The sequence below is a fragment of the Metopolophium dirhodum genome, chromosome 8, assembly GCF_019925205.1.
Source record: "Metopolophium dirhodum isolate CAU chromosome 8, ASM1992520v1, whole genome shotgun sequence".
NCBI classification, from domain to species: Eukaryota; Metazoa; Arthropoda; class Insecta; order Hemiptera; family Aphididae; genus Metopolophium; species Metopolophium dirhodum.
In genome coordinates, this window is record NC_083567.1 from 18622215 (window position 1) to 18636843 (window position 14629).

The 14629-nt window shown below is 27.7% G+C and overlaps 1 protein-coding gene across 2 annotated transcripts in view; it reads right to left on the minus strand.

Annotated features, from left to right (window-relative positions):
* The window catches only part of LOC132950216 (ankyrin repeat and death domain-containing protein 1A-like), a 101117-nt gene that overhangs the window by 48922 nt on the left and 37566 nt on the right, over positions 1 to 14629 (minus strand). For both annotated transcript variants that reach the window (XM_061021530.1, XM_061021531.1), the window contains exons 4-5: positions 7274 to 7372; positions 5923 to 6021 (exon numbers count right to left, since the gene is read on the minus strand). In XM_061021530.1, the coding sequence (XP_060877513.1) occupies positions 5923 to 6021; positions 7274 to 7372 (198 nt within the window). The remainder of the gene's footprint in view (positions 1 to 5922; positions 6022 to 7273; positions 7373 to 14629) is intronic.

Here is a 14629-nt window from a genome sequence, read left to right on the forward strand (position 1 = left end):
AATAAATTGGAAATGATATGTAGATAATAAGTCAAGAGAGTTGTAGAGAATCGATAAAACAATTTATAAAACTCTAATTTTATTCAATTTTTATTTGTACAATCAAAAAATTATAAATATATACAAACAATTAATAAAAAATAATATTGTTAGAAATGTAGGAATATGTTATGCTGGCCACTTCTAAAATAAGTGTATATTATCATAATTATTAGTATACATTATTATGTATCCAATTCTGGAATATTTAATTCAATAAAAATAAATTTTCCTCTACAACACAGCTTGATAAAATTAAAAGGTGGGCAAGAGGGTGTCGCTCTGCTGTACAGTAGGTTACAATAGTGGGTTACTGTATTGGATGGTGTTAAATTTGAATTCAATGATATAATATCATTGTATAAGAAAAACGATTCTGAGCGAAGACGGTCAGTCAGCTTATGATATTTAATGATATAATTGTGAATAAATTAGTTTATAAACTATAACCTATTTACGTGGAACCTTGATTTCAATTTTCAATCTTTAGCTATAAAAGTTGAACATTTTATAAATTTTTAACCACAAAATAATATTAATCAATTTTAAATTTGATAAATTTGAAGACTAATGGGAATTTTAACCTTCCCAACGCACCACTAGATTCACTTTCTCATCAAACAAGATACTGAAGTCGAAAATCGAACCATTATTTCGACTACTTATCGTGTACACTGACACAAAAAATAAAAAACACACATCATTGTAAAATCAACATTCATCGCTCCGCTCAGAATCTAAAATTAGAATATTGTCAATGAAATGTTATTGAGTTTTTTCCTTACATTTTTATTTTACGATATTATACGAGTATATAGTTAAAATATTTATGTACCTTATAATATATCTAATATGACATAATAATATGTATGATATACAATATAATTATACTTTTAAAATCACGGACTTTAAACTTTCACTTTAATATAAAGAACAACTAACTATTAACATTACAACTGTCAGTATTGTATTCTATCAAATTAAGCATGAAAAATAATCTTTAATATTGACGAATGGCCATTATTGTTGGCCCGACGAAAAGGAAATTGGCTATGCGTCTCATTCATAAAAGACGGAGATAAGAAATCCACGTGAGACACATAAGAAAAACAAATATGTGAAAAAAAACATTTTTCGCAATCATTTGGTTGACGCATTTGAGAAATAAAAGATTTATCAATGAAAATGTTTTTTTTACCCAATAAATAAATGTGATAAGTTTTTTTTCTTCATTTCGTTTAAATTGTAAAATATTATAAAATACAATATTCGTTGATAGAAACCCAAAACTAACATTTAATATTTAAAGGAACCAAATTTTTCTGATGATTATTTTGCCTATTGTTTATATTATAAATGTGGGATGTATCTGAATTGTACCTAAATTATAATATATAATATACATTTTTAGTTTATTATTATTATTATTATTGGTTATTTATTATAATAAATCAAATTACATTTGTTCGTATAGTACGATGTACGATAGTCAATACGGGTTAGGTATTGATTGTGCTATAATAAATAATACTCGATTATTTTATTATATTAAAAATTAATAAAACCAGCTAACGAATGCAATATCATAAAAAAACCGGAAAAGTCGCTCTGCTGTATGTCTATACTTACATAAGCGGTGTCAAGTGTAACTCGTCATTGAGTGAGGTAACCGTATTGGATATGTGTTAAATTTAAATTTAATAATAAATCATTGTATAACGTAAAACGATTCTGAGCAGAGACGGTCTGTCAGCCTATATTTTAATAATTATACCAAGTGATGTTGACCTAATTGTTCGTAAAAACATATCATATATTGTACAATACATTGTGTCATATAGTATTATTAGCTGTTATTAACACATCTTATAATTTATTCAAACCGACGTACCATACAAAGGCGTGAATATGGGTACACGAAGTATAAATAGCTTAAAATTAATCAAAATTCTTTAAAAATTCCAAAGTTTATAGTGTATTCAAAAACATTTTTTATTGATGACAACTCGCAATAACTAAAACCGTTGAAGGTAAGCATGATAATTTACGTTTAAATTCAACTTCGAATGTCTAGAAAATAATTGTGTAAGTACATGTATTTCCAATATTTTTAACGTGCAGTAGGAACAATTTATGAACCTTTTACTACATTTTCAAGCCTTATATTGACTTCATAAAATATTTTTTAAAAAAACATTAAAAAAAAGGATGAATTCAAATTCTTTTAAAACGCTTTTTTTATAGTCAAAATATTTTAAATAATTCTTTGAGTATAAAAAATTATTATTTAATTTACAGTGGAATATTTTCAAGATTCCAAGATTAATATTTTTTGAACTATAACAAATTCGCCGAAATCGTTTAAACTATACAGCCAATTTGTAGTTTTTCTTATAATTACCCAATTACACAGAAAATTAGATTTACGAACAGTCTTAAATATTTAAAATGTACTTTTTTCTTAACTCTTACGAGAAAAGTGTATAAGAAACCCTATACTAAATTTTCAAACATTAGGTATTAAAATTAAAAATCGTATGTATAATAATATGAACAATTTCTCAATTTGACGAATTTCGTTAAAATTTAAAACTCAAACGCTTACAAAAAAAAAAAAAAATGGTGGCTATTGTAAGAAAACATTATGAGTAATCTAAGTTATACTTTCAAGCTATTTTATTTACAAACAAAAATGTTATCATATATAAATCCAATTTTTTTTTTAAGTTAAATATTTAATGCCTATAAATAGCATAAAAAGAGCCAATACATTATTAAAATTATAAGTTAAGTAAATTATATTATTAATATTCAATGAACATTTAAAGTCCATGCAGTTATTAACTTATAAAGTAAATTTAACGATTTTTCTTTTTTTTTATTTTTTAATTGTGCTTGAAATGTGTACTTTAACTCCCCAGAGTACTAGATCTAATTTTCTACCAGAGAGTACTAAAATAGATTAAGCATTTTTGTGTTCACAATAAAATTACATAAATACACACGTCATCATCGTAAAACCAATACATTAATTGCTTTGCTCGGCATCTAAAAAAACTAAAATTAATTAATATATTTAGTTGGATTATTCAATAAAAATTGTTTTTATCGCACAGCTTATACATTTATTATTTGTATACCCATACAATAATAAACAAATATTATTTGATACAAAAAGCTGAAATGTTACAATATTTTATTTTTCCACGATTTAACTTTTCGTTTTTAAAATATTAATTTAAAACTAACGTTTGGGAGTTAAGCGTTATTGAAACTTTAGTTAAAAGTATGAAATATTCCAAAAGGATTGGATGACATATTTTATTCTTACAGAAATAATGTTGATAACGAAAAGAAAATTCATCTGTCATCACCATTAAAACGAAGTGGGTCTTGGCTTTACTGAGATGAATAAAGTCAACCAACACTCAAAAGCTTGAAAAGATAATGACACTTGAACCACTTTTACATTCACGTCAACTAAGAATATAATATAGACACTCTAAGACAAATATATCGAAGTACCGTAAACCGTTATATTATTTTATTGAGGTTCACTTGCATAACCAAAAGAACCAAATGATATTTCATTAATTACAAGTTTCAAATATGTAAATTATTTTCCATTTTATCATTACATTTCATATTTTAATTGAAGATTATATTCTATACGTACTATCAAAACATAAAATAATACATTATACACTTTTACACTTTTTTCAAACTCGCTGTATATATTTTATAATTTTTACAACTAATAAATAGTTTTAAATTTTAATGATTTCAACGCACATTTACGACACTACTCTGCGACTCACATATTTCTATTAATTCTGTAAGAAATCTATCATGATTCCAATACTTTGAAACCAAACAAATCTACATCTCATATATCATATAATCTCTACATTCTTCCTCCCGACGTTATCGATGTTAAATCATACATTAGGAGCCTTGTATTAAATGTTCAAGCTGTTTGACCCGAACCCACAATTTTGTGTAAAAATTATTCACAACGAAAAAATAGAAAAATATATTTACAGAGTTTTATTATCACAAAGATAATTATGTTAGTTTAACATTCAATTTTATAAAATTCTATTTGAATCATTAATAAAAATAATAATAGGGGGACGGAGTGTTCGAGTGGACTAAGGCATCGGTTGTGACGCACACCGACGCTGGTTCAAACCTCAGTTCACGGGTGGCATTTTTCTTCGGTCAATTCACGATGTCCGGAGAGAAGTGCCCACCCAGGCATGGCAGATACCCACGGGTGCCCACTAAAAAATCTGCCAAAACTACACACACGTGTTACACCTACAGTTCCCTCCCCTACAAACAAAAAAAAAAACAAACAGCTAATGGCCATAGTTGCCAGGCTTCACGATCAATAAAAAAAAAAAAATAATAATAATAATAGTTTAATTGGCATGTCCCTATAACTTTATAATACCTTTTATAGACAAATATTTTAAAAATAATTTTGAAATTTATGATATTATAATAACATGTATAATATTAGAAGAAAAATATTTTTACATTAATTATATGTTGGTTGAATAATTTAATTACAAACTTTAGTTTTTTTTTAAAACTTAATAGGATTTGAATATTTTATAAATCATGTTGATTATTTTTTTTTAATACAACGTTATAACGTATAATCACATTTCAATAATACCTGACCAACTGACCGGGTTTCGCCTTATACCACATTAGCAACGTAAAACTCTTGTGATCATCAGTTAATATTATAATTTTTTTTTTAGAGTCATCGACATGACTGCATTTTAAACACTAGTTTCTACTTGTGACGTTAAAAAAAAATAGGAAGAACTTTGCATAACATAGAAAACGCTGTAGTTTTTAGGAATGTTTAAAAGGTGTGAGGTCATTTTTAACGAGAAAATATAATAAAACATGGCTTCAAAAACAAAAAAATAGAAATAATTTAATGGAAAAATATATTTGTGTGATACCTAAAAATTTGTTCCAACTATTATTACAACAATCAGAAACTGATGAAATGAATATAAAAAATGTTAGCCTCGACATTTTTGTTTTATAATATGTTGAAAAAATATAAATATAAATGTTCCAACATCACGTATTTCAATCATGTATGAACACGGTTTTCACAATGTTATGTTATTTTTCAGATTTATGTTTTTGTAGATTAAAACGCGTTTTTATGAGATTTGTTTAATCGTTCAAAATTTGACTACGTACATCAATAAAAAAAAAAATGTATAAATGCAGATACAACAATAATAGTTTTAGTACGTTAACAGAATTTAAATATTGAACTATTCGGAAGTGAAATATTATGACGGTAATGTCTAGTTTCGGCATAAAATGTTATTTCTTTTACAGCAATGTTAACATGTGGGATACAGGGAATATTACAAGTTTGAATACGTCATGAATATGAGTCCCGACTGAAAAGTAAATAAAAAAAACATGCTAACGACGCTAGGCCGCGCACTATATAAGGTCGATTCAGAAAATAGTTTGAAACGTAAGCCACCCTAATAATAAATAAATAAATAACGGAAGGTAAAAAAGGTAGACACCGGTTGGCATTATTAAATTCAAAAGTAATAATTTATATCTCCCGAATAGAAGAAAAAAAATAAACATTTTTACGTGAATTTGGTTTATTATTATTCAGACGGAAAAAGTCGAAATTTTTAGAGCGGTCCCTATAATACTATATACGACCGCGACAATCGCGAGTGCATCTGTACAATTCTTTCGTAAATAGTTTCGTCCTATAGACATATTACACCGCGTCGAGACACTTTTATTATTATTAACATTGACGATATTACTACTATTATTATTATTACTATCTCCATCATCGCTATTATTGAATATCACCTTATTTATTGTGTTCACACTCGCTCCGTAGTTGATAAGCATCTGGACAGCATCCGTGTGACCATGCCATGCGGCCATTAATATCGGACGCATCCCGTACTGAAACATAATTTAAACGACCGATTTATTGAAAATTTCACACGTAGGTCTATACAATAAAGTTTTGATGGAAACGTTCAGCGCTTTCATAATAATAATAATAATATATATAATTAGAGGTGAACATGCGCCGCGCATAGTCTTCGCAATGTGCATAACGTAATAATGAAAAAGATTTTTGTAAAATGTATAGGACAACAATGCGTACACGGCCGATGGTTTAAGATTTACCATTAACGGGCAGATAATATTTTATTATTATACTTTTGTTACAGTTACAAAGTTTGCGTGTACAATTTTCACCGAAAACACGGCCGGATCATATAATAATATGATATAATTAATGTCGAAAGAGAGCTTAAATGTTGTGTACAATGATATTATTAATATTAAGGGTAGGTATCTCAGGTATATCATATTACATTATTGTTTTGCAAATTCTTCAACCTGTACCGACAAAATAATATATATTTTGGCATACAACAATAGGGATAACGTCATCCGAATCATGAAATTAAATTACAAACAGTTGCAGTACACTTCATTAGTATAGAAAAACTAGAAACCTATTAATTATTATAAATAAAAAACTGTAATTTTTTTATAACCCGTAGTTAGTGTACGTTTCAGTGGGATATTTAGTATACCGCTAACGGAGTTGAATAATATAATAATAATATTATATTTAAAACTACCTAGTATCGCGTGTTTTTAATTACATTTCTATCAGTAAAAAACACTCGATACTTAATTCAAATTTAAATACAAAAAGTTGTTATCAGCTATCGAATTTGCAACAACCGAAAATAAAAAGGGTGGAATCAGTGGCATTAACGTCAATCTTTCCAGTTTATTTTATGATTTCAATTGCAAAATCTAATCTGTTTTACTCTATTTTAATTTGGTTGCAATACAGTTGGATGAAATAAAAATATTTTAATTTGATAATTATTCAAATGTGCCAAGAGGAACATTTAGCGGCATAATACATTGTCATAAAATAAAAGTATTAATATTTTATAATAATAATATATAGCTGTCTGATTATGGAATTTATAGTGTGAAATTAAATTTAAAATATTCAAAACATAACTAAATAAAGTAAATAAACATTTAAGACGTCATATAACTAATTAGAAATTGTAATGTATGTAGATACCCATTGTATATTCTACATTATTATTTGTTATAAATTATATCATTCAGAAATTAAATATTATATACAGATGATTGTGTATATATGTATAATTACTTTGTCTTTGGCTTCAATATCACACTTCGCATTTATTAGCATCTCCATTATTTCAGTATTTCCTCTTGAAGATGCCCAGTGAATAGGAGCTCTGCCATACTGTAAGTGAAATAAAATATTATTGTATATTAATATTAATAATTTATTGTAAATAAATTATTATATTCAACTACATCAAACCTAGAGAGGCTTCTTGTAACCAATATTTAAAAAAGCTATGTACACCTAATTTATAATGCAACGTTAATTGCGCTGTAGTTATACATTTTATTTATTAAACAATGGTGTTCTACAACCATCAACCACTATGGTCTTACCATATAGGGTGCTGCTAAGAACACCAATAAAAGAACCATACAAGTTTTCCAAAATATCTGCCTTCGCTTAATCCGGTAGGAACTTCTTGGTTCATCTCTAACGAAACCCTAAAACCCGCTCTCAAAATATGTTCGATCAATTAAACGGCTACAAATTGTTACGGACATTATTTTCATACAAAATGTCAATCAAATTTCAACCAGCTTAACAGTCATCAACCTTCCAAACCAACCTAACGTCTCAAACGGAGAGATGACTACAGAGGTGCCATGACCTGGACATTTAAATAATTTAAAACCATTAGGTGTTTCGATTGAGTGACTTCCATTCACGTGTTTTTCTTTTGTTTTTCGTTACGTCTATAGTTAACCGTAAATAATTAACTTATAGTACATTACTTAATACATTTGAACTTTTCAAAAATAAAAATAATTTTCTTTAAAAAAAAATTTAATTAATGATGTTTCACGAGCATATATCATACATATAGCTTCGCAGAATACAAGTACTTCGTTTTCAAGTAACTATTCAGCAAATTAATTTTCATACCACTTATTCAAAATAAGTAGGTAATATTCACATAATATTTATTACAATATTATTAATTGTGATTAGTAAACATATGTCTGTGGCTAATTTCTTAAACGGATCTTCGGGTTTTATTAGCTAAAATAATAATAAAAGAAACGAAAAGAAGAATATAAAAGATAAAATCATTGCCCATAAACTGAAAACCAGCACATCCGTGAAACGGTTTTAAGACTCTAACGCGTCTCTCAAAACCACAAAGGTTTAGAGAAAAATGTCAAATGCTATATAGCTTACTTTTATCCCAGATTATCCAAGGTAAGTTAGACACTAAAACCTATAAGGTTAAATTTCCCCCATCTTTTATTTTTACTTTATTAAAAATAAACAGCATAAACAGCACGATAATAAATCCACGACATATAAGTACTTACAATTAAAATAAAAACCACTTAATGCATTTCATAGAATTTATTGAATACCATAATATTATAATAGGTATATAAAGGTAAAAAATGATAAAAAGTTAGAGTGAGTTAATTATTTAATAAATTGTTAATAATTTATAGTTATTTATTGAAAAGTTTACCATTTATTATAAGACCATTTTTCATATTATTATGTGCGTATTTAGTACTAAATTATTTGAACTATTGACCCATAATAATATATATTATCTTGGTAATTTCATTACATACTGTTGTTTTTCACTGTCCATAAAATCCATAAATTTGCATATTTAAGCAGAATTTGAAAGTGAAAGATTATTATTATTACTATGAATTTTAATTTATAACTATCGAAAGTTTTACATATTATACTAATGATTTCATTAGTTAATATTCAAAATAATATTTCAGTTTTTAAACCGTTTATACTTTATATAGTGGTTATTGCTTATCTTGTTATTTTAAAATATAAAATTCCCTACGATTTGGTTTATGCTCTTCAGAAAAGCAATAGGTATAATGAACCAAGTACCTCAAGATTTAAATTATGTACTTTTCAATTTATTATTCTGTCCTCAGATTTTAGAAAAAAATAATTTAAATATTATACATTTGATTTTTTTATATGAACAGTTCTAAAATGTAAACATTATCCATCGGATTAAGTACGTATTTATTTCTAATCATTATTTTCTTGAAATCATAATTTTTCAATCTAACCGTTCAGGGTACAAAAAATAAAAATAAATGTGCTGAAGTATTTATTATAATATACATATTGATTATAAAATATTTAATATCTTTATAACATAATGGAGATGGGTACATATTTGTTTATCTTAAGTTTCGTGTTTGATGTCATGTTTCTATCATATTATACGAAATAGCAATAAAGGCTCATCCCAGTACCTAAGAGGGCTAGGTAAGGTATGATACTAAAAAGTTTATTTCTTATATTATTTACATAAACGATTCCGTTATATACACCGTACGATTATGAGTATTGCAAACTCAAACTGCCGGCCAAAATTCAACTAAGACATTTATTTATGTCGTTGAATTCGTTTTCGGTGGTGGCGGACGCACTGTGAATACCTACGTAGCGAAACACCGGTTACTTAGCACGAAAAACAGACCCACAATCCCTATTTAAGCTGAGCGTTGATAATGTGCGTGCGATCGACCGTCAAATTAAGGTCGGTCGGCCAATCACGGCGAATATTGACCTAGGTAATTGAAATTGTTGTTTATAATTATTTTTTTTTTTTTACTCGTCTTGCACGTCTTTTTTAAGCCATGTTTAGCAGAAGCATATTCACACACACACACACACACACACACACACACACACACACACACACACACACACATAATAGCTAAGCACTTAGGACGATACCAATTAATGTATACAGTGATGTGTACAACACGACCGTACTTTAAAGTCGTACTAGAGAATTTAGCTGAAAATATTATGCTCTCACTGCACTCTGTGGATTATTTTTAATTAGAAGCGAACCAAGTTTAACGAAGTTGGTTGCCACCGTAATTCACGACGACATCATACGATGTGTTATACATTTGCTTATAAACGACGAAATCTTTTGGCCATCAGCTGCCACCGTATTATAGGTAGATACCTACTGAGTGAACCGTTTCATTTGGTTTATGTATTTTCAAAACACGTGAACTGTAATTTAACTATTGATTAATGACATATAATATCAAATAGTAGCCATTACGTAGAGTAAGTATACTATTTCCCCTATTCACTAATATACATTTATTAAACAATGTTACGTAGGAGTACAAAGAAAGTTTAACGTAACGTGATCGTTTCATTATGTTTTGTATATTTTAACTGTGATTTATTTTGTTGCTCATACCTGTAAAGATAGCACGATAGAGAATTAATGACGCGTACAACTACTTATATTCCGAAATACCACCGTATTATTTTACCTTATAAATTACGTAGGTATTTCAAGCTTTTTGAATTAATAACACGTAAATACTGTACATCTTTATTTTAAGTTTTCGAGTTAATGGAATTCCACGAGTAGAGAATTATTTATTGCACATGCGGAAAACAATACTATTATTTGATTACAAACTTCAATTATACTTTCAATAATTGATTTGTTAAATCATTTAAATGTTAAATGAAAATCTGGACGGGACACAACGGCTGCATATTTGATCACTCATCTCATTTCAATCATCTGGCGTAACATAATGTTGTACAATAATCCATCACATTTAAAAATCAATTCTCTAGCAATATAGAGTTAAAACCTCATTTGTTTAAATTTTTTTTTATTATTATCTTTTGTATAGCTTTTGTTTTCTCTTACATTTAAAGAGGAGCTATTGAATAAACTGAAAAGTTATGCCTACAAAGCACCACAAATTTACAAATTGTATGCATAATATGATAATTTTTATATTTGGAGTTTTTTGTCTAAAAGAAAAAAAGTGTCAAATGAAAATAAAAATTACCATGGAACTATTATATTAATTCCTCAGTTATCATTTTCCAACCTAGAGTTTAAAACACATTGTTGTTAAAATCAATAGTTCCTTTGTTCTGTGGAGGATCTATAAAATAAGAATAAAGAAGGTATTGAAAAACTTTGAGTTTAGAAAACAAATAAAAATTCATATTTTAAAGTTGTTTAAAAGTGGTGACATATTGTTTTTTGTTTATTAAAATGTAAGTCGGTATACTTTTATATTATTTTAGAAGTATAACGTACATACAATATGAACCAAATATGATGATAATATAAAAATGTTCATATTTTAGGATTTTTATTATTTTAGAAATAAAACAGTTATCGGATATTTAGTAAAAAAAAAAAAATTGAAAATCGAATTGACAAGTTAATGAAGTATTGTTATGAATAAAATAAAATATATCATAATATAACTATATATAAAATATCAAATAATATCACATATAAAGTACTCGAATACAGTAAATGCTGTAAATAAACAAATATATTGTATTAATATATTGTTTACTATAAATCTAACATCATCATAGCTGATACATATTTTTTTAATAACATTTTTTACGATGTACAACGCTGTATTTTAACATGACAAACAACATAACCTAAAGTAACATATACCAATACTCCCATACTATAATAATTCTACGAAAGTAAGTGAAAACAATTTTCAAAATAATGGATTCTAGAATTCTGATTGGAACAATCCGTAGAATCTTGACTTTAAACCATGTTGTTCTTATCTACAGAATTTGATAAAACATATCTATTTTACATATTATATGGGTTACTATCTCGTTTAAATAGAATACGATAAGTATACATCGTCAGCGATAACCGATTGAAAATAAATCGAAAATGTAATATAAAATATTCAAATCCAACTTTTTTGACCATACAATATTATTTAATATATTGTTATGCCAGTGGTGGATAACAAACAAACATAATATTAATAATATCTTAACCACTGTTGATTCTTATTTGAAAACGTGTTCAGCATACATATTTCATGTTGTCGTATTATACACGATCCGTGTACTAGAAACGTTCGTGAATAATATTACGAATGTTACGAAAATTACCCCAACATTTATAAGATTCTTAAATTATCTTGGGTGATATAATAATATGATATATTTATTATATAATATATTTGGAAGCACGTGCTCTGGTACCAGAGTAGGTATATTATGGCAAATGTAAAGGCGTTTTAATAACTGTCAGGAGCCGTTCTGACTACCCGTTGGCTCCAGCTGTTTTGGAGCCACCGGTAAATCCGAATTTGGTGGTAAAAATGTGATCTGGATGCTTGTGAAGCTAGTGTTTTTTTTTATAAATATCTATATAATATATAAAATCCACATGCCACTCACTCACTGATCACTACATCTCAGAAACTACAAAACTTGAAATTTGAAGTTTGGAATTGTAGTTCCTAGATGTGCAATAAGAAAAGATTTTCCGAAATTCGCCTTTTAAATAGATGCTCAAACAAGGATCTTGAGAACCAAGAAGGAAATTTGAAATTTTATTTTTATTTATAATTAGTGGTCATTGGTTTAAGTCTTCAGATTATAATTGTTGTAAATTGTACCTAATAGTAGAAAATATGATTTATTTTTATATAAATGGTTGCCAATATGGTTACTTGGGTAGATGAGGTAAAGCATGCATCGAATTGTCTCGCTTATGGCCTCGAATAAACAAATTATATCTTAAAATAATAAATTTTAGAGTTTATTTACGAAATGATTCTTCTATAATTTAATAGTTGCCCACAAACTCAAAAACCACTCTACCGATTTTAACGAAAATTTTCAGAGATTTTTTTTAGAGTTACTATAAAATATAGTATATTATATAAAAGTGTAAAGAGAAATCCTGACTAGGTGGGTGGAGTAGGATTTACTGCAGTTATAATTCTGTAACACGTGTCCACATAATATCTATAATGATACGGCTCGAGTACGAACATCTTTGTTATATTGAGTGTTCGTCATGTAAAATTTACAACATTTAATGTTTATCAAAAAAGGAGAAACGGACGCACGACAGTGGTGTAGCGAGATTGCCTAACCAAGACGCCGTGTTATCATAATTGTTTTAATGTAATTCATAAAAAAACATAGATACGTATTATGAACATCCATGAAGTTGGCTCCTTGATATATTACTATACTAACCAGTTGTAAACAATTGTAAATTCAATCCACATATTCGTAAGTTATCGGAAAATGTAGAAATAAAATACAAAAGTCCGGGGTCCAAGTTCACGCAGAAAAATTTTTCCAAAAACAATTGCCAGTACGTACGAAAAACGCACATCAAAAGCGTTCACAGGTTTGCATGGGTTGGTTAGTGGTTTTTTTTTAAAGTATATTGATAAAATAATGCGCACCGGACAATAATGTGACTTTAAAAATATAATAATCAATACCGGTTCTAAAGGTCAAGGATGTTTTGGAAATATTGTTTAACAATTTAGAGAAATGAATCAGGTGGCTTAATTATATTTGTAGCTGATTTTATTTACATAGACAAATGGGTTACAATATTGTATATTTATCGCCAACCATTTATAATAAATGACATATTATATGTATGTCTGTTGAAAAAAACATTCGATATTATACCTGCGCGTGAAAAATGTATAATGTATAGATCGTTTTTCTTTTCTTTTTTTTTTATTGTTTTATTTCATTTTGACAGCTCGGCCGTTGGTACTATATTTACATTAATATCACACGCCGATATACGTTAAATCGAATTGAATATTTAAACACAAGACACGCATTTACAATATCGGGTTGTCTGTTTGGTCCAAACATTTAGATTGTATTCGTGACGTTTGGAATATCGACGGACCTTTTCCGTCTCGTCCGACACTTGTGTAATATAATAATATTATGCATGCCAGATGGCAGTGGTAGATGTTATTTTTGCTCATTTCATCGGAGGTATTTCTGAAACCTAAGGATTTAAAAATTCAGGATTCGTGTCAAATTTGATTTTCTCCTCCCCCGGTTTTTATTTCAGTTTTATCATCTCAATACTTATACATATTATACATTGTATGACGTTAAACCTATACAAGCCACTTATATTCGTCGCTTTCGTTTTGATTATTTTAGCATTATATTTTACCCGTGGTTTACAGCTTATCCTATGCAAAATTTGTTTTGAAAATATTATGTTGTTGGGTTCCAAGTATTTTCCCCAGCACGTCACGCCATTTTATAAACAGAAATGAACAGTTGTTAGATAAAACCTACCTCACCTTTATCTTATCTAGACAAAAAAGGAAATGGTTATCAGAGTGTCATCAATGATAACATATACGCCTGTCTAGATAAATTAGATTAAGCTATTCTCTAATTATCTCTCATTTTGATTAATGCTCTTCATTTTAGGAAACATTTAATGATGAATTTCGTTTTTCCTCAAAGAAAATTCTATTATTTATATTTAGGTTCTTATCACACTCTATCTTAATGAAAAATACTTATATATTTCTGTTGGAGTCGACAACTATGTAAGCTATAAAAAAA